The sequence below is a fragment of the Rhipicephalus microplus genome, chromosome 2, assembly GCF_043290135.1.
Source record: "Rhipicephalus microplus isolate Deutch F79 chromosome 2, USDA_Rmic, whole genome shotgun sequence".
NCBI classification, from domain to species: domain Eukaryota; kingdom Metazoa; phylum Arthropoda; class Arachnida; order Ixodida; family Ixodidae; genus Rhipicephalus; species Rhipicephalus microplus.
In genome coordinates this window covers 229099835-229123973 of record NC_134701.1, presented here as the reverse complement: position 1 = coordinate 229123973, position 24139 = coordinate 229099835, and the positions used below count along the sequence as shown (strand labels likewise).

Sequence of the window (24139 nt, the reverse complement as noted above, 5' to 3'; positions counted from 1 at the left end):
ATGGTTTGGGGTCGCTTATAAAGTGTATTCACACTTAAAAGAATGATGTTTTTTTTTCTTACACTATGCACCCAATAGCGCCGTTCGCCGCACGAGGCGTTTTTTTCTGTCGTGAGAAACGCGGTATACGTTTCCAGCTCTAGTACGGCTTGCACGGTTAAAAAATACTATGAAGTGAACAACGGCGTTCTCGGCTCGGCGTTTCACAGCGGCGTCTCGAACACACATTTCCTGATATTCTTGAGAGAGATATATAGGAAAACATTTATTGTTGAAAAAGAAAAGATAATTTGAGAGGCGCCCAGCCAGCGAATGGTCGAGAGTGAGGCGTCAGCGGAGGGGAAAGTGGTGGTGGTGGTTGTGATTAGAAAAAAAAAAAGACGCCTAATTTCTGCAGCCCGTTAGAGAGCACGGTGCAGCGTCTAGGAAAGTGGGGTGCAGGGAGGAGAGCGGTGAAGCACTGCACCGACCCTCTCCTACACTCTCTCGCACCACATGCTCCGGTTGCTAGGGGCGAGAAGCACGCGGGCAGCAGCTGTTGCTATGGGAGAGGGTGGTAGAGGGATCCCGATGGATGCTTGACATAGCCCGCCTAAGAAATGCATTCATATGTAAAAAGAACCGCCTACAGCCGCACATAATCTTATAAATATGGACACCATTAGGCCATAGTTTTAGTGAAAAAAGGCACCTACCTAACCTAAGCTAGTAATCACCTGCGTGCTTTCTTTTCGAGCGTAACGATATAGGCGTTTCTGACAAGACCTTAGCATTACTATGTGCAGACAGCGATAGTGTATCACCTCGTCATGACTTGACCATGTACAATGAAATAAAAAGCTTCTTATACATGGTCAGTGAGTAATGAGAAAGGTGACCTGCCTTGTTCCTGTTATGGACGAGTGGGGAGTAGACCGGTATGATCGGTCATCACTGCTGGAGAGCGTACCAGCAATAGTCATCAATTTCAATAAAGGACCGATTCGTATCAGTACTGACAAGATCAGACGTGACCACTTGGCACCAACATAAAAAAGACAGTACAAATACAATCATTGACAACAACAAAAAAACAGTACCTTATACCAGGTGATAAAGGATTTATTTTAGGTGACCTGATTGGAAAATGCACGTCGTTACAAATCAGTTGTAAATTTTTAACAGCCCTGATCTAATGATATTTTGACCAGTGAGCGAGAGAGCCAACTTCACTGAATATCTTACGCACTGATTGCCCGCGTCAAGGGTGCGTGTGAATATCGCAATCAGGTGACACCTTAGGCGTAAAACGTGCTCTTTTTCGGTCTCCTTGGGGCTCATTCTGTCCGCATCAAAAGAGAAACTAGCAGAGGGCAAAGGAGGCGTATGGTGACAGTGAGGGAGTCTCGGACACACGCCCTTGAACCCTAGCGCCTTGCTGCGGAGCGCGAAGCCGGCCCGTTGCCACATACCGATGGGGGGCACCTCCGATTGCGTTGTTGCACCCAAAAGCCGCGACGGGTCGCCACCATCGACTTGAGCGCGCAGTGCGCATGCTCGAGGCACCAGAGAGCGCCGTGGTGCCACATTCCCCCCACCGCTTCCCCTCGCGCACAACGGGGCGTTGCGGATCAATAGGGTTGTCCCCTCTCTCCCTTAGCTCGCGCGCGCGCCGCAGTGCCCGGCGGCCGCAGCAGGCAAAACGGCAGGCCAACATGGCGGCGGCCCAAGGAGGCTCCCTTGCGCGCCGGGGGATACGGTCGAGCAGCCTATAGCGTGCAGCAGGCCCCGGCGAGCGGCCGGCTACGCGCGGCCACGCTCCGTGGTGCTGCCCGCGTGCTCCGAGCCGGCGGCCGGATACTCCGGGGCATGTGCCATGTCGACGGGTTCCAACCGAGAACCCGCAGGAGCCGCTCAGCCGCAGCCAGGCTCGGCAGCGGTCGACTCGCACCACTTCCAGTACGTCGGACCCTACCGGCTAGAGAAGACGCTCGGCAAGGGACAGACCGGTGAGCGGGCACTCCTCCGTTTTTCCCGAGGTTGTTGCGCGGAAGCGTTTGCAAGAAGTGTTAGTTTGAACCCATAGCTAGACCGGAAACCTGCGGTCAAGCCAAAGGAATGTACAGCGCGAGGCAGATGGGTCTCCGCGCACGGAGATTGTCCCAGAAGGCGCCACGCGGTGGCAGCCGACACGCAGTGCCGGTCGGAAGGTTCGTGATTTCGCGACGTTCTCGTTGCACAAGGCTGTGTTTCTCAGAGACAAGCGTATATTTGTCAGTTGTTTTATCCAAACTTGTGTGAGTCGTTTTGATAACAATGAAACTCATATGTCATTTGACACTCTTCATCCGTTCTGACTCGCGAAGTTGCGGCCGTATGGAAGTCATGGCGCAGCGATTGATCAGCAACATTTATTCTAATCACTGGCTCATGGTGACTTGGTTCGTCTGGGCGGGCTAAAAATTCACGCAGTGGTGTATTAGCGCATCGGGCATATTGCATTAGTAAAAGTCCCTTAGTCGTTTTCCCTTTCTCGTATACTTGCGACTTAGCTTATTATTGCTACAGAATCTAGTGCGTCGCCCCTGCCATTCGTGTCTACGCGTCGTTCTTCTTCCTTTCTATGCTGTTAAACTCAATCTCTCGATTCACTCGGTGTACGTCAACAGCTCCTTAATTTCACCTATTCTTGGCAGTGCATCAAACAATATACCAAAAACGCATTGCTTTCACGACACTTGTCAAACACTGTAGCAGTTAACTATCACATGTAAGAAATGTAATTGCACAGACATTTTCAAGGTACTCAGCGCTGCGTTTCGAATCAGCTTGTTTCGTTAGAGAAAAAGCAGGTGGGAGAATGATTCTTTTCAGACTTATCATTTCATTTTTATAAGCACTGCCAAACCTCAAATGCACTTTATTACGTAACTTGTCACCGTGTATTTCTCGTTCTTTCTACTTGCATTTCATATTTCATACTCCACCGCAGAAAACGCTCAAGATAGTAGAGTTAGTCCTTCAACGTTAGTTGTCTTCAAACTAAATATTTCAGTGTCATAAACTTTTATTAACCTGCGGTGATTCTTGGAAAGCATCATGCTGCCTATTATAAAGAAAAAAATGTTCTGTTTCAGCAACTAACAGGTGCACATATGTTAAATAACAAACTGCTGATACATTCATGACATGTTTGATTATTAATTTCGCGTAATAACTGTACTGCCCAGTTTATGAATTATTCGTTAGCAAGCTTCCCATAAGCGCTATTAACAGGTAAACTACAAGGTGGCAGATTTTTTCTTTCACGGTTACCTGTCCTTATTTTGTCTACCAATATGGTCTCTTATCTACCTATCCCAGTGAGTATGAAGCAGACCACACGTGCTGAAAAGTGATAGCAATTATTGACAGAGTGCTGTTACCACACCTTAGTACCTATAATCTAGGCAGATATGTTTGAAGCTATTTGTTCCGTCGTCGATTAAAGTTTTAAGATTTGTTATTTCGACTTCTGAATATTCATCCATCGTGTTTTGTTTTCGCCCGCTGGTTTCTCTTCTGCAAATATACTTTTCTTCACTTTTTTCTCTCAGGGTAGCTAAATATATTTAATGAATTCCAGCATTTTTCTAAAATTAGTTTTTTTCCCCTTTCGCTTTCACCTGATGGTCAAAAGTCGTGAACGTAACTTCAATCCCATCAGTACAGCACCAGTATGCTTCATACAGACCTGTGCGATGTGGAATAATATCGACGTGCACCACCTCAGAATTTTTTTCGTGGATTTAAGTGTTGTTATTAAGCGTTCGATTCGTATTTTTATCTTATCAGGAGTGTTCAATCTGATTGAACGCACTGCGTTTCCTTTGTGTCACTCACTCCATTGTAATTTGCGCAAGTGTACTGTGAAGCGTGCTTCACCTTTTGTATAATATACTTGTGGCGAAGGAATCTTTGGGGAGCTAGACGTTTGATAACACATTGCGGGAAATAAGAAAGCTTTCCGTGTGTGTGCTTGTTGTACTGAATGCAACATTGAAAAAAAATCCACACATAATTAGTGGGAACTAATTATATATATATGCTAGTTTCGTGCATGATCCACCTGGTCTTTGTTCCTCGATTTACCACTTTTTGTCGCCCCGCCGCGGTGGTCTAGTGTAATAACGTAAAAAAAAAAAAAAAAAAGCCGCGGTGGTCTAGTGGCTAAGGTACTCGGCTGCTGACCCGCAGGGCGCGGGTTCGTATCCCGGCTGCGGCGGCTGCATTTACGATGGAGGCGGAAATGTTGTAGGCCTGTGTGCTCAGATTTGGGTGCACGTTAAAGAACCCCAGATGGTCGAAATTTCCGGAGCCCTCCACTACGGCCTCTCTCATATTCATATAGTGGTTTTGGGACGTTAAACCCCACATATCAATCAATTACCACTTTTGTCTAAGCCACGATTGCTGCAGTATTTCAATCTAACGTTTATATTGTCTACTTGATATCGAATAGAATTTGAACAATATATTAATCAAATAATTTATTCGTCAGGTACCTTTTATGCAACATTCGATGTTCAGGTGTATCAAAGCAATTTATTTCATGGCATTTTATTTGAGTTGTCACTAACTACAAAGTGTTTCAACTAGAGAACCTGTTATTACTTAAAAAATCGAAGCATGAGCAGTTTTATGTGAAACATTCCTTCATTTATTTCAGTTCATTTGTTTCACGTAAACAATGACGTGTTGTGAAAACGTTGGCTCTAAAGTGTGCTGGCACAGTAACAAGTGAAAATTTCTTTTAGATGAAATGGTATAAATACGTCATTGTTTTCAGACTGAAACAATGTTTTCTAAACGCGTATGCTGCCGCAGTAATAAACGATGGCGCAGTAGTGTCGTAAAATTTAGCGTTTGCGGAAAGTACATCGCAAAAGGGGCAACCAATGTTTAGAATGGCGAACATTCTACATAAATAAAGAAAGAATAAAATATTAAAAGCCAGTGAACGTCAACCCGTTATGCCCTTGAGTACTGAGTAAAAATTGACGTCAGCTCATATGTATGTCTCTGTCATGTTAACCAAATAAGGCTTGATCTTCATTTTTATTGATTTTGAGCGAATTTTGAGAAACATTATTAGTAAACGTTTAAATGGCTGCTAACTAATGCAAAAGCATTCGACACAAAACAATGAAGCTAGTTTATGCGCGAGATAACTTCCACGTAAGTTTCTCGGATTTTTTAAGCGGTTTCGTGTAGACAAATCCTCTTAATAGCGCCTTTTCTTTTGTTTTCAAGCAACTATTTTCTAGTTTATTTCATTTTCCATTCGTGACGTTGTGTTTTATGTTGGTGATGTTATGAATACAAATACCTCCACAATATTTGGATTGTTTCGTACAACCTGTGGGCGTTCTCTGATGTTTCATGGATGAGTAAGTGTTGCGAAACTCGCCAAGCGGAGCGCATACATTTTAACGACTTCACGCTTCAACTTTACATGCTATAAGGACGATATAATTACCAGACGAGACCTTGTGGGGGACTACAAAATAATCTTGTCAGCCAGAGTTCCTTTAGGGCGCAACACACAAGTACACAGCTGTTCCCACATTTCGTCCCTCTCCAACTGCGGACGCCCTGGCTTGAAATTAAACTCGTGCTGTCGAGTATAAAAACGTTTAACATATAAGCCACCACGCATCCTGGAGAGCACAGGGCAATATAAATGCAAGAAGAGCTTTGAAAATTTATTTCACACTAACACCATCCAAATTTACTCAGTGTCTTACTGAATCGCTGAAGCTTGTGATGAAACTTTGGTTTAGGCCTGTATCGTTCTACACTGAAAACAAACGTACAAATATTGTCAAGCAGAGCAAACAACGAGAACAGTGAAAGTACAAGACACAGTACGGGCGCAGACTTACACCTATACTTCAAATAACAACATACACCCTCACCAAAGTGGCTACGCAAACACGAAATGATCAATGGAAAAAGGTCAAGGTGCTGATACACAATTGCGAAACATGCGGTAACCGAGTCATTTTGATAAATAGCAGTCACGTGTGAGATAAAGATTCTTTTGGCCCACTTATTCAATCTGTATCTGGTTTGTCAAGAAATCGTTTTCCATCATATTTGTCAGGAATTCATCAAGGTTAGGACCTTCCGGTTCACCCTGAAAACCAGACATGAGCTGTGCACTCCCAAACGCTCTATATTATTCGCTGGATACACGTGGATAAAAACGAACAGGCAAAAGAACGGGTCCTTCGGAGGTATTTCAACATATACCCTTCAAGGAGAAAGGCCGCTGCTCACTTGGCTTTCGGCGCCTTGCGAAATAGGTTGAGCACGAGCGAATCAGCAAACGGCTAGGAGTAGAATAAATATCAAAGAAAAAATCAGCTCAAAAAGAAAAGGAATACATCCTTTATTCATTAGGCGTCACACTGGGCACGAAGGAGGTGTTATTTCCCGCAGTGAGTGGAGAACTCGAAAAAAAAAAAAACACACCAGGAAAGATCCGCGAAAATGACAGACGACTGAAATGCGCATCCGCGGCATAGTTCCCACACGCAAGTTGGGCATTTTTATAATTTGGGTTCGGCGACATCGAGACACGAACGCGTTCGTCGCGAGCGTGGCAGAAGCGGCGAAGCGTGCGTTGCGGGCGCGTTTCAACGAGAAGCGAACGATGTAACGAAACGCTCGCGACGACGACGCCAATTTAAATTCGCGAGCCGCAATTTCGACACACGCACGTGCCGCCTCCTTTCCCGCCTTCACTTATAAATGAGGCAAAAAAACTTCGAAAAAGTCCAAACCAGACTCTACCGCAGCTCTGCTGTTCTCGTGCCGCACTATACGACGCGGGTCGCCCCCTCGCTACTGCGACGTTGCTTGTGGTCGTTATGCCGAGCCACCACCCCCTGGCAGCTCCGAGGGCGGCTTTCCTGCTAGTCTTTGCTTCCGTCGACGCCACCGAGAGCGCGCGCTGTCCGACGAATGACGCTGGCAACGCTAGCGACGTGCAAAGGCGCTGCTCTTCCGAGTTTCGTTTTATTTCGTTTTTTTTTTCTTTTTGACCCGGTTCTTGTTTGCTTCTGCGTTTCATTCTGTTTTGTTAGCTTTGCGTGGCGACGCGTTTCCTGGCAACTGGATAGGCACGCACACGTCAATTGAAAGAGGCAGCTAGCTCGGGTCCAAAACTCGCAGTAAAAAGGCCCCGACAGTGGCCCGGCCGCGTGGAGGGAAGATCTGCCAAGAGCGGTTTGCGCTGTCGGCTGCAGGTGCAGCCGATACGTGAGCTCGTATTCTCTCGTCGGATGAGACGAAGAGCGGGACTTGCGGCTTTGTGCCCGGCTATCGATGTGAGGCCTCCTCAAAGATGCAACAGATGAAAAAAACAACAAGACAGTCCCATGTTTTCCGTTTGTAATATTATTAATAAAAATGATGCTTTGTTGTCCGGAGCCTTTGACAAGCGGCTTTATCAGGAAAGAAGCTTCTACCATTGTCTCTTTATTAGCATTTCACAAGCGGAGATGAACGAGCGCTGCAAAAGCGTGAGAAAAAATATGATAATTTCAAAAACTGCAACTGGTTTAGTAAACTATGCAGCTCTGCAGCATCACAAGTTTTAGGAAGCGATCGAATGCACAAAATGTCCTGTTTGCATCTTATACTTGTTGACCGGTAGCCAACAATTTTTTTACGCAGTCAATGAATTATTAAAACATATTTTAACTTCGATAAGCGATAACTAATAAAAAGAAGCATTCAAATTTTGTTATCTAGAAAAACAAGGTTGGTGCTTACTTATGGGCGCTAAACACATTTTTTTTCCGGGACGCTCGCTTACGGGAAACTCAAGCACCGAAGACAGATTTTCGTAGACGCATAAATTACGAACGATACTGAACAAATCATTGTTTCTTTTTAAAGAAAAATAAACCGAGCTTTTCGGAGACGAAGGAGCGCGATGCTTTAGACCCCTCACCTTCATCTACTTCGTGTCTACCTGACGCTGGCATGCATTCAGAGCAAAGTCAACATGGCATCCGCATGACCGCGACTCGCGTTCAGGAGGCCATGGGCTCTGCACACGGCTGAGGATTTTCTTTTATGCAGATTGGATTACACGCTCGCCGCACGGTCAAACTTTCCGTTCTCGCTTCGGCTCGCAATGGCCACACGCGCGAGCCTACTTTTCTTTTTTCTATCATGCATACGCTGAAGCGACGTAACGTTGACGCATAAAACATTCACAAAAGCAGCGAGAAACGCCGCCATCCTCTGAATACAGGGAATCGCGCCTCGCTTTTTGCTTTGTTTTGTTCCTTGTCTGATGTCACATTTCTCGGAAACGCTAGAAAGACAAGAAAAAGAAACGAGCGGGACACGTGAATGCCCGAAAATTCGCAGTGGCGCGATCGCTCTGGGTGGAATAAAACCATCCCGCCTTTCCTTTTGTTTTCTTCACGATCCGTTTTTGTTTCTACTTGGTTCTAAGTGCGTACATCGTTCAATGCACACTTTGTGTTTCTCTGTCGAGTCGCGGCGTCAGTTGTCGCCACGTGAGAATGTCTTTTTCCGTAAATAGACTCCCAGAAGGCGTCGACATTGTTTCGGGCGTTCGATTCAATTTACGGTGCCGGTAGCACCGTGAATGTCGCGCTACGCGTATGCGATTAGGCCAAGCGACGCACGTCCATAAATTGATACGAGACCTTTCCGTACAATGTTCTGCCCTGGCTGAATTGTTTTCGCCCGTTTCGGAGCTTCATATTGCTCGCTGGCAAGCGCCTGTTTACGGTTTCAAACACTTTTGCGTAAGCATCCTCACGTGAATTGGCTTGTGAGGAAACGACGATCTAGCAAGAGAAAAAAAAATAGAAGGGATTTGCGTAACGTGATAGTCGAGGATTATGGGATTATATATTGCATGGCGTAAAACACACAAAACAATCCCTCACCCACCAAAACACACACTTTCTCCATCTCTTTCTCTCTGACTATTTATATATGGCAAATTCTAGAGACAACACACGAACACATACGTGGTATGTTGTCATGTTCTTACATGACACGCGTGTCAGGATTATCATGTTTGCACCAGTCATATATTTCGTCATACATTGACGTCATGTAACACCAAATTTGATATATGTTGAGCTAGACGGCCACGAGTGCATCATGAAAGGCCCAATATACTCCTGTGTAGCGTTGACGGGCGCGTACGCTGGGCACAGCGACGCTACGTTAGAAAAACGTGAGCATTCTAAAGTTCTCTCTCTCACTGTATAGTCTGACGCCTAGCGCGACCAGCGTCCGTCGGCGCGGCCCAAAGGCAACTGGTGCGAAATGCGACATGCTGCATTTCGCGCCGATCTGTTACCCAGAAAACACTGCGTCTCTCTCTTTTCGTGACAAAGGGACGCCGAATGCACTGAAACGTGCATGTGTCAAAGCAACGCAGCGCGGCGTGCGATGGCAGGACCGGCACCTGGCGTGGAAACGCTGGCATGACAACAAAATGAACGCTGGTGAGCACGCGCAGCGCGTCACGTCGAAAGGTGTTGGTGCCTTGACTGTGGCATCTAATAATGTTCTCACATGACACGCGTCTCATGATTATCATGTTTGCCCCAGTCACATATACCTTCGTCATCCATTGGCGCCACGTAATACCAAATTCGGCATACGTGAAGCTAGCGAAATGGCAGCGAGCGCATCATCAGTGGGGCATGTAGTCATGGTGTTACATAATACGCACGTCGTGATAATCATGTTTAGATGTGTTCTTTACCTATGCCGTCCGTTCGCATCACGTAATACCGAGTTTGGTACATGTGAAGCTAGCGAAACGGCCGCGAGCGCATCATGAGCGTAGTATGTATTCATTTGTTTACATGACACACCTCTAATGTTTATCATGTTTGAACCAGTCTCATATTTTCTCCATCCATTCACGTCCCGTAATAAGAAATTTCGCATATGGGAAGCCAGCGAGACGGCCGCGAGCGCATCAGGAGTGTGACGTGTAATTATGTTGTTACATGACACGCATGTCATGATTTTTATGTTAGGGTCTGTCGCTTGCGTTCGTCATGCAATCATGTCATACCATATCCAGTTTTGCAACATTTCATGTGAAGAAAAGCACCGTAAGAGCCGCAAGACTATGAAGTGTAAATCATGACATTCATGGTATACATGTCACGATTTTCATGTTATGGCTAGTCAAATATGTTCTTCATACAGTCATGTTATGCCATACCAAGTTTGGAATCAATACCATTGTCTAAACGGCCAGGAGAGCTAAACTTCGTATGCGGCTAGATAGATAGATAGATAGATAGATAGATAGATAGATAGATAGATAGATAGATAGATAGATAGATAGATAGATAGATAGATAGATAGATAGATAGATAGATAGATATGTTGAATGTTGCTGAAGTTCGCTAAAATATGCTTCACATTTAAAAATTAATTTCATGGGGAGGGGGGAGAGGCGCAATCATACTTTGTGCATGTTCATACATGCGGCTGCACGTGCGCGTGTAGATATGCACATGCAAAATTTTAAAAAAGAATGATTCTGGAAAGGAGAAAAACAATGACACCCCACCCCCTTCGGCAATGCCGGTGGTTTTGGGGTTTCATTGCATTTGAACATGCTTGCTGTGGATTTATTTATTTATTTATTGTATATATTTTACTGCAATCTTATACTACATTATGAGATTGTTGCTGTGTGGTACGTATGTAGGTGCATAAAACAGAAAAATTAGAAAGAGAAAGCGATCAACGAGTTCGTTCGCATATGTGTTTGGAGGATCAAAGCTAAAAAATAAAAATAAAACAAACGACGTTGTTTTACCAATTTTCAAACCATATAGACATTGAGTTAGCGCGAGTGAAAAGAAAGAAATAGAAACACGTAAGCCTTTGGAGACATCTCAGATTAAGTTTAGGTAATTTCGGCTAAACTACTTTTATTAAACTGTGCAGTGAAAAAAAAAAGAGGAAGGTGTAAAGACAGGTCATACAGAACGGAGACAAAGAAGATAGCTTGTTGGTTATTAAAATACAGAAATGTGTTTACTTCGCTCTTTTTTTATCTCAAGCTGAGTCGGTGGTTTTTAATTGAGAACCTGCTTTCTAGTTTTCATTTCTCTCTTCTTCTATGTCCATGCGCGCATGCATGCTCCTGCAAATCTAGCCAGCAGTTGCGTTGTTTCCCGAAGCAAGTGTTCGGGCTCCTGTAGCAACTGCCCGGATAGTTTTTAAGCTAAGTTATAATATTACATATCTTAGCGCTATCGAAGAGAGGGAGACTGTTCGTATACGCTTGATTCGATAATTTTCAGTGTATTACCTACTGAAGTCACTTTGCAATGAAGACTAGCTGCAAAGTTAGGAGAACCCAAATTTTACGTGTAGTTCAGTGAAGTTAGCACGTGAAAGATATAACAATTACCATTTAGTTTTTGTTGTGCGTATTATGATGTATGTTGTATTTAATTATTGTGGTGTATCCTCGCTACCTAAACACAAAAAAGATGTTTATATCAAGTTTTGTGCAGTTGTGGCGTACAGTGTTCTGCTGTTTGTTAATTACCTCTTCTCTCGATTAAGGTGTGCGCGGGACATTTTGATCACGTGTCGCGGACGTGCGCAATAATAACGTCGTGTGCTTGAATGTTATCACATTGTTTCAAATTGCTTCTAATTACGCTGTGCATACTGTCGAAATGTTGTTGAAAAGTGCTGTTGGACGCTGCTGTTTTTTTCTCACCAGCCTCATTTTAACGTGCAGGAAAACTGAAATGAAATGGGAATAAATAAATAAATAAATAAATAAATAAATAAATAAATAAATAAATAAATAAATAGTTAAATGAATGTTCAGTGCACACAAACACACACAGCTTGAAAGAACCAAGTTGCTCACTGAATGCACTATCACTGGAGAAGATGTTAAAATAAAAAACGACCTTGTTCAAGGAAGCATAAGAAACTGGAAAAAGTACAGACATGAACATATTAAGAGAGTTTCTAATTGATTTTAGAAGAACTGAATGGGGCTTCAAGGCTCCCAAAGGGCAATTACTTTTTTTTTCTCTTCAACTTGCACGTACAATGTGTAGCAGGTTGGAAGGCTTACTTTTTTTCTCGTGGACTAGGCCTCTGTGTCAGGTGGCCACGAGCGATTTCGCAGATGGGGTGCTTGCAAGATTAAGTAAAGAAAAAGTTATAGCTTGAGCAAACGATCCGATGAATCAGGTGCGATGAACTGTGCAAATTGCGCAAATTAGTGAACTGTGCGCTGAACTGTGCTGAACTGTGCAAACTGCGCAAAGCAGGTGCGCTGAACTGAACTACGACGACGGCTTTTATTGAACAGGCTGATGGTTTGCGTATTGAAAAGTAAAAAAAAAGAGAAATAGTACGAAAGGCTGTATGGCAATAATTTTTTTCAAATTTAAGGTCGGGAATATGCGGGAGAATTTATACAGAGCGGCTGTTTGCAGTCCTACGACGCATTCTTTCAGTGTTCCTCAAAGATAATTTGAAGGCTCATTTGAAGGTGCGGTGATTCACGCCTTCAAAGAACTACCGGTGACTATCAGCTCGTTATTCTTACCAAGAAGATGTAGACAACTTTCGATCTTGCGATGTGTAAAGATTCATGAACACGAAAAGCGTGTGAGTTCTCTTATAAAGTTCCTGACTCTCGCCTATTCTACGGCAACGATTTACAATTTTTGACAGACGAAAACTAGCTCCAGTCTCTTCGTTATGACAAACAGGGACCATAGTAATTTTATTCTTTGTCTCCTAAGTGGTGAGCCAGAGCTGAGGAAAATGAACGCCACCAACGCTTACAAAAAGAGATGAGACGAGAAGGCTAAAAACTCATAAGGTTTCTTTCATTCTACGAACCTTACACACATGACCGCTTTCACCCCAATAAAACGCTCTCCTAGAATTTACACAGTGCAAAATCCACCTTGAATTGGGTTGTGTTCCGAGCTTGCTTAGAAAAAAAGGTTTACTGGGACTTTCTCAACAAGCAAAATCCTCACTGGCAATCTTGAACAACAGATCCATAAACTAAAAAAAAACACATTGCAAATAAACTGCGAAATGTGAACATGTCGTTGGATAAGGACATAAAAAGAGTCACATTTCTGTGAAGAATATATCATGTGAACTCTATGAAGGCTCATAACGTTATTTTGTTGTGGAGCTGCTTCTGGGGTTCTTTTCTTGAGTGCACTTCTTTGACTTGTCTCTGCGCTTATTCATCTTTTCATTGAAAGTGAAAAAAATTAAGCTGTTGTGGTCATCATTCATTGCAGACAGTTACTCCTTTCCATTTCGTTGCTGAATAAACATAAAATAGAAGAGAAAGTTTATACACACAGTCTTACACTTGGGGAGTTTTCAAGTTCTCATTTTAATATCGCCCATTCAGTACCCAGTACCGCCTACTCCACACTGTCCATTCAGTACTCCTCACGAGTATTATTAGTTCCTGTACGTGTGCAGTTATTTAATAACAAGAAAACAAGAATCAAAATTATGTCACTACAAATTCACAAGTCTTTTCGTTCCTAAGTGACCTCAGTCATTCGCGAGATTTCACCAAACATGTCTAGCTAAGATGTGATTTGAGCTTTTGAGATCATACTTATCTCCTTAATATTCAAGCAAGAGTTGTACGTAACATTCCGTTTCTCAAAGATTAAGGGATGTCAGCCGTGGTGGTGTAGCAGTTACGTCACTCGGCTGCGGATACGAAGGTTGCGGGTTCGATTCCAGCCGTGGCGATGGCATTAAGGTGGAGGTGAAATGGTAGAGTTCCATGTACTGTGCGATGCCACCGCACGCTAAGAAACACGAGATGGTCGAAATTCCCGGAGCCCTCCAACACGGCATCGCTCATAATCATATCGCGATTTCGGGACGTAAAGCCCCAAACATTATTATTATTAGGGTGAAGATTAATACGCTAGTTTTCACGAGCCGAAACGTCACGATATGATTATAGGGCACATTGTACAAGAGGACTTCACCAATTTCAGCCACGTCAGGCTCTTTAACGTATACGCATAAATCCAAGTGCACGGACCTCAAGCATTTCACCCGCATCGAAATGTGAGTGTCACTGCTGGGGTGGAACACGTGACATTCGATTGATTGATTGATATGTGGTGTTTAACGTCCTAAAACCACGATATGATTATGATAGACGCCGTAGTGGAGGGCTCCTGAAATTTCGAACTCCTGGGATTTTTAAACGTCCACTCAAATCTGAGCACACGGGCCTACAGCGTTTCCGCCTCCATCGGAAATGCAGCCGCCACAGCCTGGATTTGATCCCGCGACCTGCGGTTCAGCAGCCGAGTACCTTAGCCGCTAGACCACCGCGGCGTGGCCACGTGACTTTCAGGTCAGCAGCCGAGCTTCGTAAGCCTTCTACTATACCGTGCAAACAGGTCGAACGTATTGACCATGTTACTGTTTTAGGGACGGGACGATCACTTCAAGCCTCCTCTGGTAGACTGACACCGACAAACGAATTCAAGTTGTGTCATTCTGCCATCCTGATTCTTTCTGCCTCTTTCAAGATCCTTATTTGTTGAAGTGAATCTTTGTCACGCCGTAGGAGCAAATTCATGCAGAAGAAGTGACTGTTGCACGAGTGCGTACTAATTCAGCGGTAAATGCGCAACACTTGACAGCAACGAATTCATATATCAAAAAGCTGTTGGCGTTTAACGTCTCGAAACCACAATAAGATTATCTGGGACAGCCCGAAAAGTTCGACAACCTAAGGTTCTTAATGCGCAGCTAAATCCAAGTACACAGGCTTGAAGCCTTTTCGCCTGCATTGAAAATGCGACCACCGCAACCGGGATTAACCCCGCGTTTTCAGGACAGCAGTTAAGCACAAAAGCCACTAGGCCACCGTGCCGGGTGGTGAAATATGCATCTATGCATGCTCAATGGCCCAGCTGAAGAATAATATGATAGACAGACAGACAGACAGACCGAGAGAACGGTGGGCAGGCAGGCAGCCAGGCAGAGACAATTTTAAGATCCTGAGGAATGGATTTAGAATTTCACTTTCCTTGAGGAGCCTATTCAAATTTTACCGAAATGAGAGGCCGTGTTTTAATTAGTTTAGGGCGTCTGAATGTTCTTTGCTGTAGCACTTTAAGAGTGTTGTTATTACGTAACGTTGGTAATTGTCTATTCACTTTCAGTTTTATGAAGGTTGCACTAAAAAGACATCACTCCGGCACGTTCATGTTTCAAACGGATTTACGGTGCCTTGTGCGTTGCGCCAGTGTCATGTTGCTCGTTGCTCGATCAGGCTCCTGACGTTCCGTCGAAGGTGCACCTACGTATCAGGCTCTTTTTCACGTCAGGTAATAAATGTGCCCATCAATCTCTGACGATAACTTTAGATAATGATTTGCAAGCGGCAAATCTGACTTCATAATATTAGCGTCGATGGGCTACAGTATGCGCAGGAGATGTCTGCATTTCGGAAGCATGAGTTACAATTAAAAATTTAAAATAAAAAGAAGTTTAAAAAGGACGGAAATGATAGAGAATAAGTTTCTTGCGGCAACGCAAGAAAGTGCAATGCGTGTCATTGGCGTAATATTTATTGATGAGTAGAATTTGTTTTCGCCATTTTTCATTATTTTTTCATGATCCCAAGGCACAAGGACACATAACATTTCAATTTTCACCGCTTGAAAAACAAGTGCTCGAATAAATTCGGAAGACTCCGATTTCTCGATCTCTTTCGCTGTCTTCCGATTATTTTTATTGAGGAACAATCAATTGGAGTGATCGTCGGCATATCAGACTCCACAAAAAAAAGAAAAAAAAGCGTCTTTGCTCCAACCTCAAGCGTTTGATTGCTGACATCCAATGCCACACGGAGTATCACTTTTCCTGTGGAATAGGGGAAAAAAGAAAATTGGATTACAAAGGTATGGCTCCAATGAGACTTCAATTATTATTAGAACCGGGCAATTCAATCAATGTGGTTATTACAAAATAAAAAAAATGTTCTTTGCATCCAGAAAGTATACGTTCTATATATAAGATGGCGTCGAAATAAGAAGAGTTTCCGAGAAGCGCTTTTAGTATATGAAGTGTTCTGTAATATCAGACTCTGCAAAAGGTACTGACTAGATACGAAAACTTCGGACGAAAACATCTGACAAGTGGTGAAGCAACCGTATGCAGTATTCATGCTATAAATGTTCAAATGAATTTATTTTCAGTGTAAGAAAATATTTTATAAAATAATCCCTTGCTCTCTGGATGAGTAGCGCACCCGTACGCCGCCTTTATTGCAAACAAGGCTTTGAGTTCAAGCGGGCGCTTACCTTAACCAAATTTAATTTGTGAAGCGTTATTGACTTCCCTTCAGTCTCTTAATCTTGTACACAAAACGATGTAGAAGAAGTAGAAATGGCTGATACAGGTGCAAGGAACAAGAAGGGTTTCTATGAGTCCTTATTAGGTGCTCATATCGATGAAGCAAAGAATTCGGGCTCTAAAAAAAACTGATAACCTCATAGTCATGGAACGAGCCGCGAGCATTGCAAGCAAGGCGTAACAATGAAAAAATGAAAGATTTCTCAGCCTCGTATTGATAAGCTGTTGCTGACCCCCCAAAAAACGTTTACATTGACTGACATTTGTTGAAGGAGCAATTCTACACTTTTTGAATGGCCTCATTAAACTAGGGAATTGCCTCATGAATCAATTGCCGCAAAAAAGTGATAGAATTCGTCAATTACGACTGTATTTAGATTTGTCGCCCGTTTCAAGAGCGTCAGGACATTTCTTGAGAACTTTTATTTTTTCATCAAATGCGTGGCTTAGTTAAGTATGATGGTGAGAGTGCGTACGGGTACGTGGCGGCATCTCGCGTTGGCCACGGCAACCATGCAGCTCACTACTATGTCGATAGCCTCACTAGTCTGACAAGTCAGCCTATAGTCGTGAACGTTTGGTTTAAGACCTGGTCAATTGGGTTTATGACATCATTTGTCGAGGTAAGAGGGAACAATCTCTAGCTTATTTTGATAATTTATTGTAAAATCCAGGTGGCATGCTCCGCTAAAATGTTTGACTCGCGTGTTCTCGGGAGCATCCACTACCAATCAACAGCGTCATGGTCTTCTAGGGCGCCTTGTTAACATTTGTGTTAGGAAGAAAGCCTAAGCACCCCTCCCAGTCTCCCACCCTTTTTCTTCTCAAGCCTGTTCTTAGCATCGGCAATGCTCATCAACATTACTGAAGCCGCATTTTCAATGTCAAGTGAGCGCTAGCTGTGAAAAGCTTGGCTTTGTTTCGTTCCGTTTACGCCCAGCTACACAGTGAGAGCTCCAATAGCACAACAAAAAATGCTTTGCGTTGACGACTCCGAATGTACGTCAGCGGAAAAGTAAGACAGTGAATTGAATCAGTACAATCGGTATTTACCGCTTGAGATACTTACTGAGGTTTCGAAACTGCAAATACCAGTATGTGCGTCCTTTTGTCGTGGCATAACTGCATGCAATTATCCGCTATATAAACTAAGGAGAGGAACTAAGGAAGGAAGGGAGCAGCTAATAACATGATACCGAGAGAGAAAGAGAGAGAGAGAGGGAGAGAAAGTGGGCTTCCGTAAAGAGAAAAGAAAGAAAAGAAAAGGAGGAGTAATGTATGCCCAAAACATGCAACCACGTTAGCCTGCAATCGAGGATGGGCACACACTGCGCGTTTTTTAAACATGTGCCACAGTCTTCTCATGTCTTCTAGCAGCAATAATGATCGGGCTCATGGTCCTGACATCTTCCCTTCGATTCATCGAGGACGTTATCTTTTTGAGCAGCAGAAATAAACGTGCAACGTCCCCATTTTATTATTAAGAGAGCTGCGCATGACATACGTGTACCGTGGTTTTGCCATAATCAAAAGAGAAGCACAAAACACCTTACGTGAGGATTGGCGAGCGAAAGAGCGTGTTTGCCGTTTATGGTGATCTACCGACACAATTATAACGTATAAGCTTCTAGACCCACATGTAGTCGATCTGAGGCACTTCACGAGAAGAGCTTTGACGTTGGGTGTGGCCAGAAGCGCGAATAGCTTACGAAAGACGTATACTCGTTCCAGAAACCTGTCTCGCGCAAGGTCATGTGACTATTCGAGAGCACTATTGGTTGATATTCACTTCACTGCGTAATACACGCAAACATGACTCCATGGGATTTACTTGCAAGGAAAACTGAGTTCATTTCGATGAGAAAAAAATAGATGTTTCTCTGGCGGAACTATATCGAACGGAAGACTTACGCAGGCATTTGGGACTGTATGCCATGGATACCCGGTATTTGTACTTTGGGAGTTGGCACGGGGCTAAAGATGGCTGGTGAATATGTAGTAATGGGTGCGGAGTTGCGAAGAGGTCAACCCGAAGGCGATGAAGAATCGACCGTGGACAAAGCTTATTATCACTTTCGCATTAGCTGCATGTAACGGGAATTCATGTGTATATTTAACAATATATTGAGTCAGGCTGCATGACGATGCAGTCGAGAAAACTAAAAGCATTTATTTTAGTAAAGCATGTTTTCTTAATCAATGTACCTCTTCAGTCGAACAGAGCCAGGGTTATATAAGCTTGTGTTTTACGCATCTAATTCCCGCGGCAGCGTAATAATTGCTTAGGACTACGGCATAAAGGAAGGAAGTAAGCAAGTACAATATACTCAAATCAGATTGAAAAGATTCAGCCAAGACAAATTGTATCGCTGTAAGGAATTGTTCTGAGACACAACTGTCGCATATTACGGTAAGACGTTGAACGATCAGACTGTAAGGGCAAACGGTGAAAAACCAGCGCTCTCCTATAATGAAAAAAAAGAAACGCTGGATAAGGGGGTCAAAGAATATGGTGGTGACATTTAAATTCAGCTGAGAATGGTGTGAAATCGCTCATTAAGCGGTGGATTTGTTCAATACGAAAAGAGCTTGGTCGTTGTGCCGCAAACAACTCGTAAAAAGGCAAAGTGTCCTGCTTGGCTGGCCGAGGTGTTTTGTAATGCAGACATTATATACGCATGGATTGCTCCACTCAGATGTGGAAAGATGGAGAAAAAAGGCCATCAATGGTACATTTAGAAGCTGAGTGTCTTTATTATTGTTTTTAAACGTAAGGGATACATTTGGGAGAGCGAGGAAATTTGCGCTAACCAACTGCTTACGCATTGGGAGGGCATGTATGTATGTATGTATGTATGTATGTATGTATGTATGTATGTATGTATGTATGTATGTATGTATGTATGTATGTATGTATGTATGTATGTATGTATGTATGTATGTATGTATGTATGTATGTATGTATGTATGTATGTATGTATGTATGTATGTATGTATGTATGTATGTATGTATGTATGTATGTATGTATGTATGTATGTGTAGGTATCTATGCATGCGTGTGGGTGTTAGTGCAAGCCCCTCCCCCCCAAACACACGCGCATACACTAAGAATAATGCTTGAAAAACAAACTTGTGCACGCAAATATTTGTTTACTTATAGCGTTACTTGTTGCCACGGTATTTCTACGTCTACGTTTTGTAGCTATTTGAGTTTATACTCCTCGATACGCCGGCTGTTTTTCATAGTCATGCGCTCAATATCCGCTCGCGAAACGCATTCAAACTCCCGTGCGTATCGCAGCCGATCGAAGTTCGCGGTGGCGCCAGCTTGCCTCTTCCACCCTGAACACCACATTCGGACCCAACAGAACCGCGCAAGCACGCCATCGGCATACAGAGTGCGTTCGCGCGCCTCAGGCTAGCATGATTTGTCCAGTGGTGCGTACGTGCGAGAAGGATAGGGGCGGAATGTGTTTGTGTAGAAGACAAGGGCGAGGGAAGAGAGTACTGGTGTAGGCTGTGGGTGGTCTATTTATTGTTGGGGTTGGGGCAGAGTGGGTGGAACAGAACGCCCAACCCACGATAGAAGGCTGCACTGTCCCCGATCGTGTGCAGGAATCGCCGCAGGCTCCAGGAAACCAGTGTGAGATGCGGAGTTTCAAGTTCGTTTGCCAGGGCGCCCTCGGTGCCACTCGAACCTCTTTCACGAGACGCTACTCGCAAACTGACGACGCGGCGTCGGGCCAAGGCGAGGCCGAGCCGTTGCCATCCCGTCGTTCGCTAGCAGGCCAGTCAACGTTAGCGCGAAAGCATGAGCCGCAGTCGCTGGGAGCGTCCCGCGCCGATATTCTGCAGCGGGCGGCGCCCTCCTCCTTTTTCCCGGGGGAAAAGAGCAGTATAGGGGGAAGCTCGAGAAGCGACTCGCGAGAACGAGGATGGTGGGGAAGCTCTCTGTGTTCCGTTCAAGTAATACGGGGCAACAGAATGGATGGAAGCGTGAGGACAGTTCGCCCGTTTCTATACCGCCGTCAAAATGGTGTTAAAACACAGATGGCCGCATATAAATAGCGTCCCCTACTTATACAAGGTCACAAACGCTGATGCTACGACATTTTGGACGCTCGTTTATGGCTCTCGGCGTTTCCGTTGTCGTGGGGGTTAGCTGGCGGTGGTTATGCATACGCTTGTAAAGCCATGATAGCCCCGCACACTGTTACGTGCTGTAGTTGCGCTAATGGTGATACGGCACTGTAACTTTACGCCCGAAATCGTCTTGCGCGAACTACCACCTCCGGTATTTTCCTTAAGAAATGCCCATAGAAAAGGAAGCCTCGTCGTAAATGTGCAGTGGTTCAATGTCTCTCAGTGTTCTCCCATCTGGGCGTGGAAGAGCGGCGGTTGTCACCGTACTGCACGGAAATATTGCGACAGCCCAGCGTAAGCCCGCTTTCTCTTCCAAAGGCTTCTTCTCTTCACGGGTGCCCTTTCTCTAGAGTGTCGTACTCTAGTTGAAGACAGTTCCTCCTTTGGCAGACAGCGTCTCTCTTTCGTCTTCGAGGGTTAGCGGTTTTCCCCAGAGGACGACGTCGAGGGGAAAAAGGGCGGGAAACTGGGAATCAAAACAAAGGGACACCCTAGTAGACGGAGGGGACAGGATGAAGAAAGAGCTCCGAGGCTTCCCTACAACCATCATGCCGTCCTCCTGATCACCAGACAATGGGGAAATACGGCGCCTCTATACCGCCATAGGCTGTTTTTTTGGGAACGACCCCCACCTACATGCGTAGGGAAAGGGAATGGCGCCACACGAGAGGGCGCGCTGTTTCGGGCGTCTCTAGTTTTGTGACGCCGTCTTACAGCCTATCGCTAGGGGAGTGAACGCGACTCGATCGTGTTTGTTTCATCGGGGTCTCTTTAGCGCTTGAAGCGCAACTGTCACGTCGCTCCCGGTTCGGTGGCACCATTAACCGACCGGTGACATGAGAAGGCACTGAGCGACACAGCGCACGAGGTAGCGCGCGCAAGCTGGTTCAAAGCGCACCCACTGTTTTCTCAAATATGAACGTTGATGGCCTGCGTTCCAAGATATCTGGCGTTGCCAAGGTGAAGAGTGGCTGTTCGATTCGCACTCAATAAGAGAGGAAGAAACCCGGTCACGTTATGTGTTTCGAGCTTGACTCTTTCTAAATAGCTTCCCTCCCAATTCTATTTTATATTGATTACTAGCGTAGGAATGATGTGGTATCAGCAAGTTTATAATCAGATGGTGCCGACATCACAGCTTTCGGTGTATAATGACCAGGGTCGCCAAAACACGGAGCCTGTTGAGGAATTGTAATGAGTGGCATTGCCGCTTCCTTCGGGGCATATTGATTCTCTTCAGTATGCCTCAGTAAGGGCTGGGTAAAGATTAACACTGTAAATTAAGCGAGCCTTCACATCATACGCTAAGATTTTATGCATTAGAGTTAGAGAAAGTCTTAACTGAAACAAATGATTCCTACAAAACTTTTTAAACACACACACACACGCATGCACCCAAACGAATGCGTGCCCACACACGCACAAAGGTATATGTATAAAACTGCTGGATTAAGCCATTTCTGTAACTCTGAGATTAACAGTTACAGCTGTTGGTATACTCTGAGGAATAACCACAACTCTCTTAAAATTGTGCAGGGCTGCTTGAACCCGACGTTCCTTTTTCGAGAGATGAAGTGACATAACTCTAAGATATGATTAGGAGGTACGCCAGTGGGTCGATTTGTGTTATTGAATTGTTTGAAATGGCTTCAAGTGAATGATATCGGTGGAGGCAACGTCCTAGTAACTAAGCAGACACAAACTGTGTTTCCGGCGCTCAACGGCCTGTTGCAGTGAAAGAAAACGATCGGAATCCGTGTCTTATGCTAATTAGACAGTAACTCGATCATGGCCTGATGAACCGCTGTGCAGTGCAAGGAAACAAATGGACGGAAGGAACAAACCGTGCTTCGACTACTTCACTTCCGTCACAGGAAAATCAGATTACCCACTACAGGGCTCGAACGCTATGTACACACGCTTCTTGGGCACCGATGAGCAAACATGGGGGGATAAAACAAGCTCCTTTAGTTTTCTCATATAGAGAGGTACTTCTAATCGAAGTGAATAATAACAGGAACCCGAATTGCGTTTAACTTGCTCTGTATTCAGTGTGAATGATCGTCTTTTTGTTTTCTTACACGCTTGCGGTATCTTCGACCTACTGTGGCCGCCTTAGCCTGTGGTAAGACAGCCCCTAATGTAACTACAGCAACCACCTTCCTGCAACTACACAGTTACATCTATCTGGACTCCACGTATGATCCATCAGCACATATTATTAACGGATAAGATATATTTTTTAAAAATTGCAAGCAGTTGAAAAGCCGGATAATTATAGTATTTATTTTAGTACAATATCTTCAGGCCAACCTTTCAGCCTGTCTGTAAATAAACCTCTCTCTCTTTCTGATAAACATGTCCTAAGTGAAATAAAGTGACCAAGAATGATACTTTCCTTTCAAAGCCGTTATGTATAAGTCAGCGCCAAGCCTCCGCTTCAGTATCAAGGCTAACTTATCTGCTCGATACTTTTTTCCTGAGTCCTTAGAGCAAAAGCCTCATCAGCCCACGCCTCGTAGCTAGGCAACCACCGAAATTGCGCAGATCCGAACAGCAGCCTTCCGGCGTCCATTTCATCCTTCTCAGCAGTCGCCTATAACGAACACGCGCAGCAAACTTTCAGCCCGTAATTTTTTTGCCCCAAGGACTCGAGAGGCCGCGAACTCACGCCAATCAAGTGAGCCGGGATCAATCTTTGCGGCCGTTAAGCCGGGCTAACGATAGAACGGATCGATACCCCTCCTCCCTCACGACCAGCGAAGCGGTTCGCAGTGAAGCCCTTGGGCGGGCGCCACCGCCGCCTCACTCGCTGCTGTGTGCTTGGCGGTCAGGGAAGCGGCGCCCAACGCAGTTTGCGGATCAGCTTGTGCTCGAGGATGGGAGGAAGGAAAAGAAAAGGGAGAGGAGACAAAGAGCAAGAGAGAGTATCCGGAGTTATCAATCGCCCGCTGCTCGGGTTAAGCCGAGGCTGCCGAAACGGAAAGCCCTGTCACTGCGTTCTATTTCCTCGGGGATAGTTACCCGCAGTCGGCCTCTATCTTGACCTTACTCACTCGGGCTGTGTCTCGCTGAACGGGTAAAGCCTTTAGATGTATGTCAAAACCGGGTGTTCCCAGCCACACCACCAAGAGAGCCTGTATGCGAGGGCGTTCAAGGCGAGGCGCACGCGTTGCGCGTTTGTCACTAGGGAGAGGGAGGAGAGACACGAGGGCGCCTGTTCTGGATTAAATCTTGTTAGCCTGTATTGGTATGCTACGCAACCCCTTCACAGTTAGGTGGCTACATATGTAGCCATAACTTAATCAGCGTCTCCTACAGTCGAACTGTACTTCCCTTTACTCTCTTTCCCATTTATCCAATGCGTGCGCACAAACACACATAACACGTAACCAAAGGTGTCACTAAGCTAAAAAAGGTCATCTGACGGGTACTGAATGGGTTTATGTGAAGGCTTGGAAAGTCTGCTGACCAGTATCTTACAGAGTAGCATTTCTCGTCTTCGTGTATATCTGTTTTTCTTGACGCTGTTTTCGG

The 24139-nt window shown here is 44.7% G+C and overlaps 1 protein-coding gene across 2 annotated transcripts in view; it reads left to right on the top strand.

Moving 5' to 3' along the window:
- The first annotated feature begins 1704 nt into the window (after positions 1 to 1704).
- The window catches only part of sff (BRSK family serine/threonine-protein kinase sugar-free frosting), a 123136-nt gene continuing 100701 nt past the window's right edge, over positions 1705 to 24139 (top strand). For both annotated transcript variants that reach the window (XM_037421462.2, XM_075876908.1), the window contains exon 1: positions 1705 to 1988. In XM_037421462.2, the coding sequence (XP_037277359.1) occupies positions 1856 to 1988 (133 nt within the window). In that variant the 5' untranslated portion in view covers positions 1705 to 1855. The remainder of the gene's footprint in view (positions 1989 to 24139) is intronic.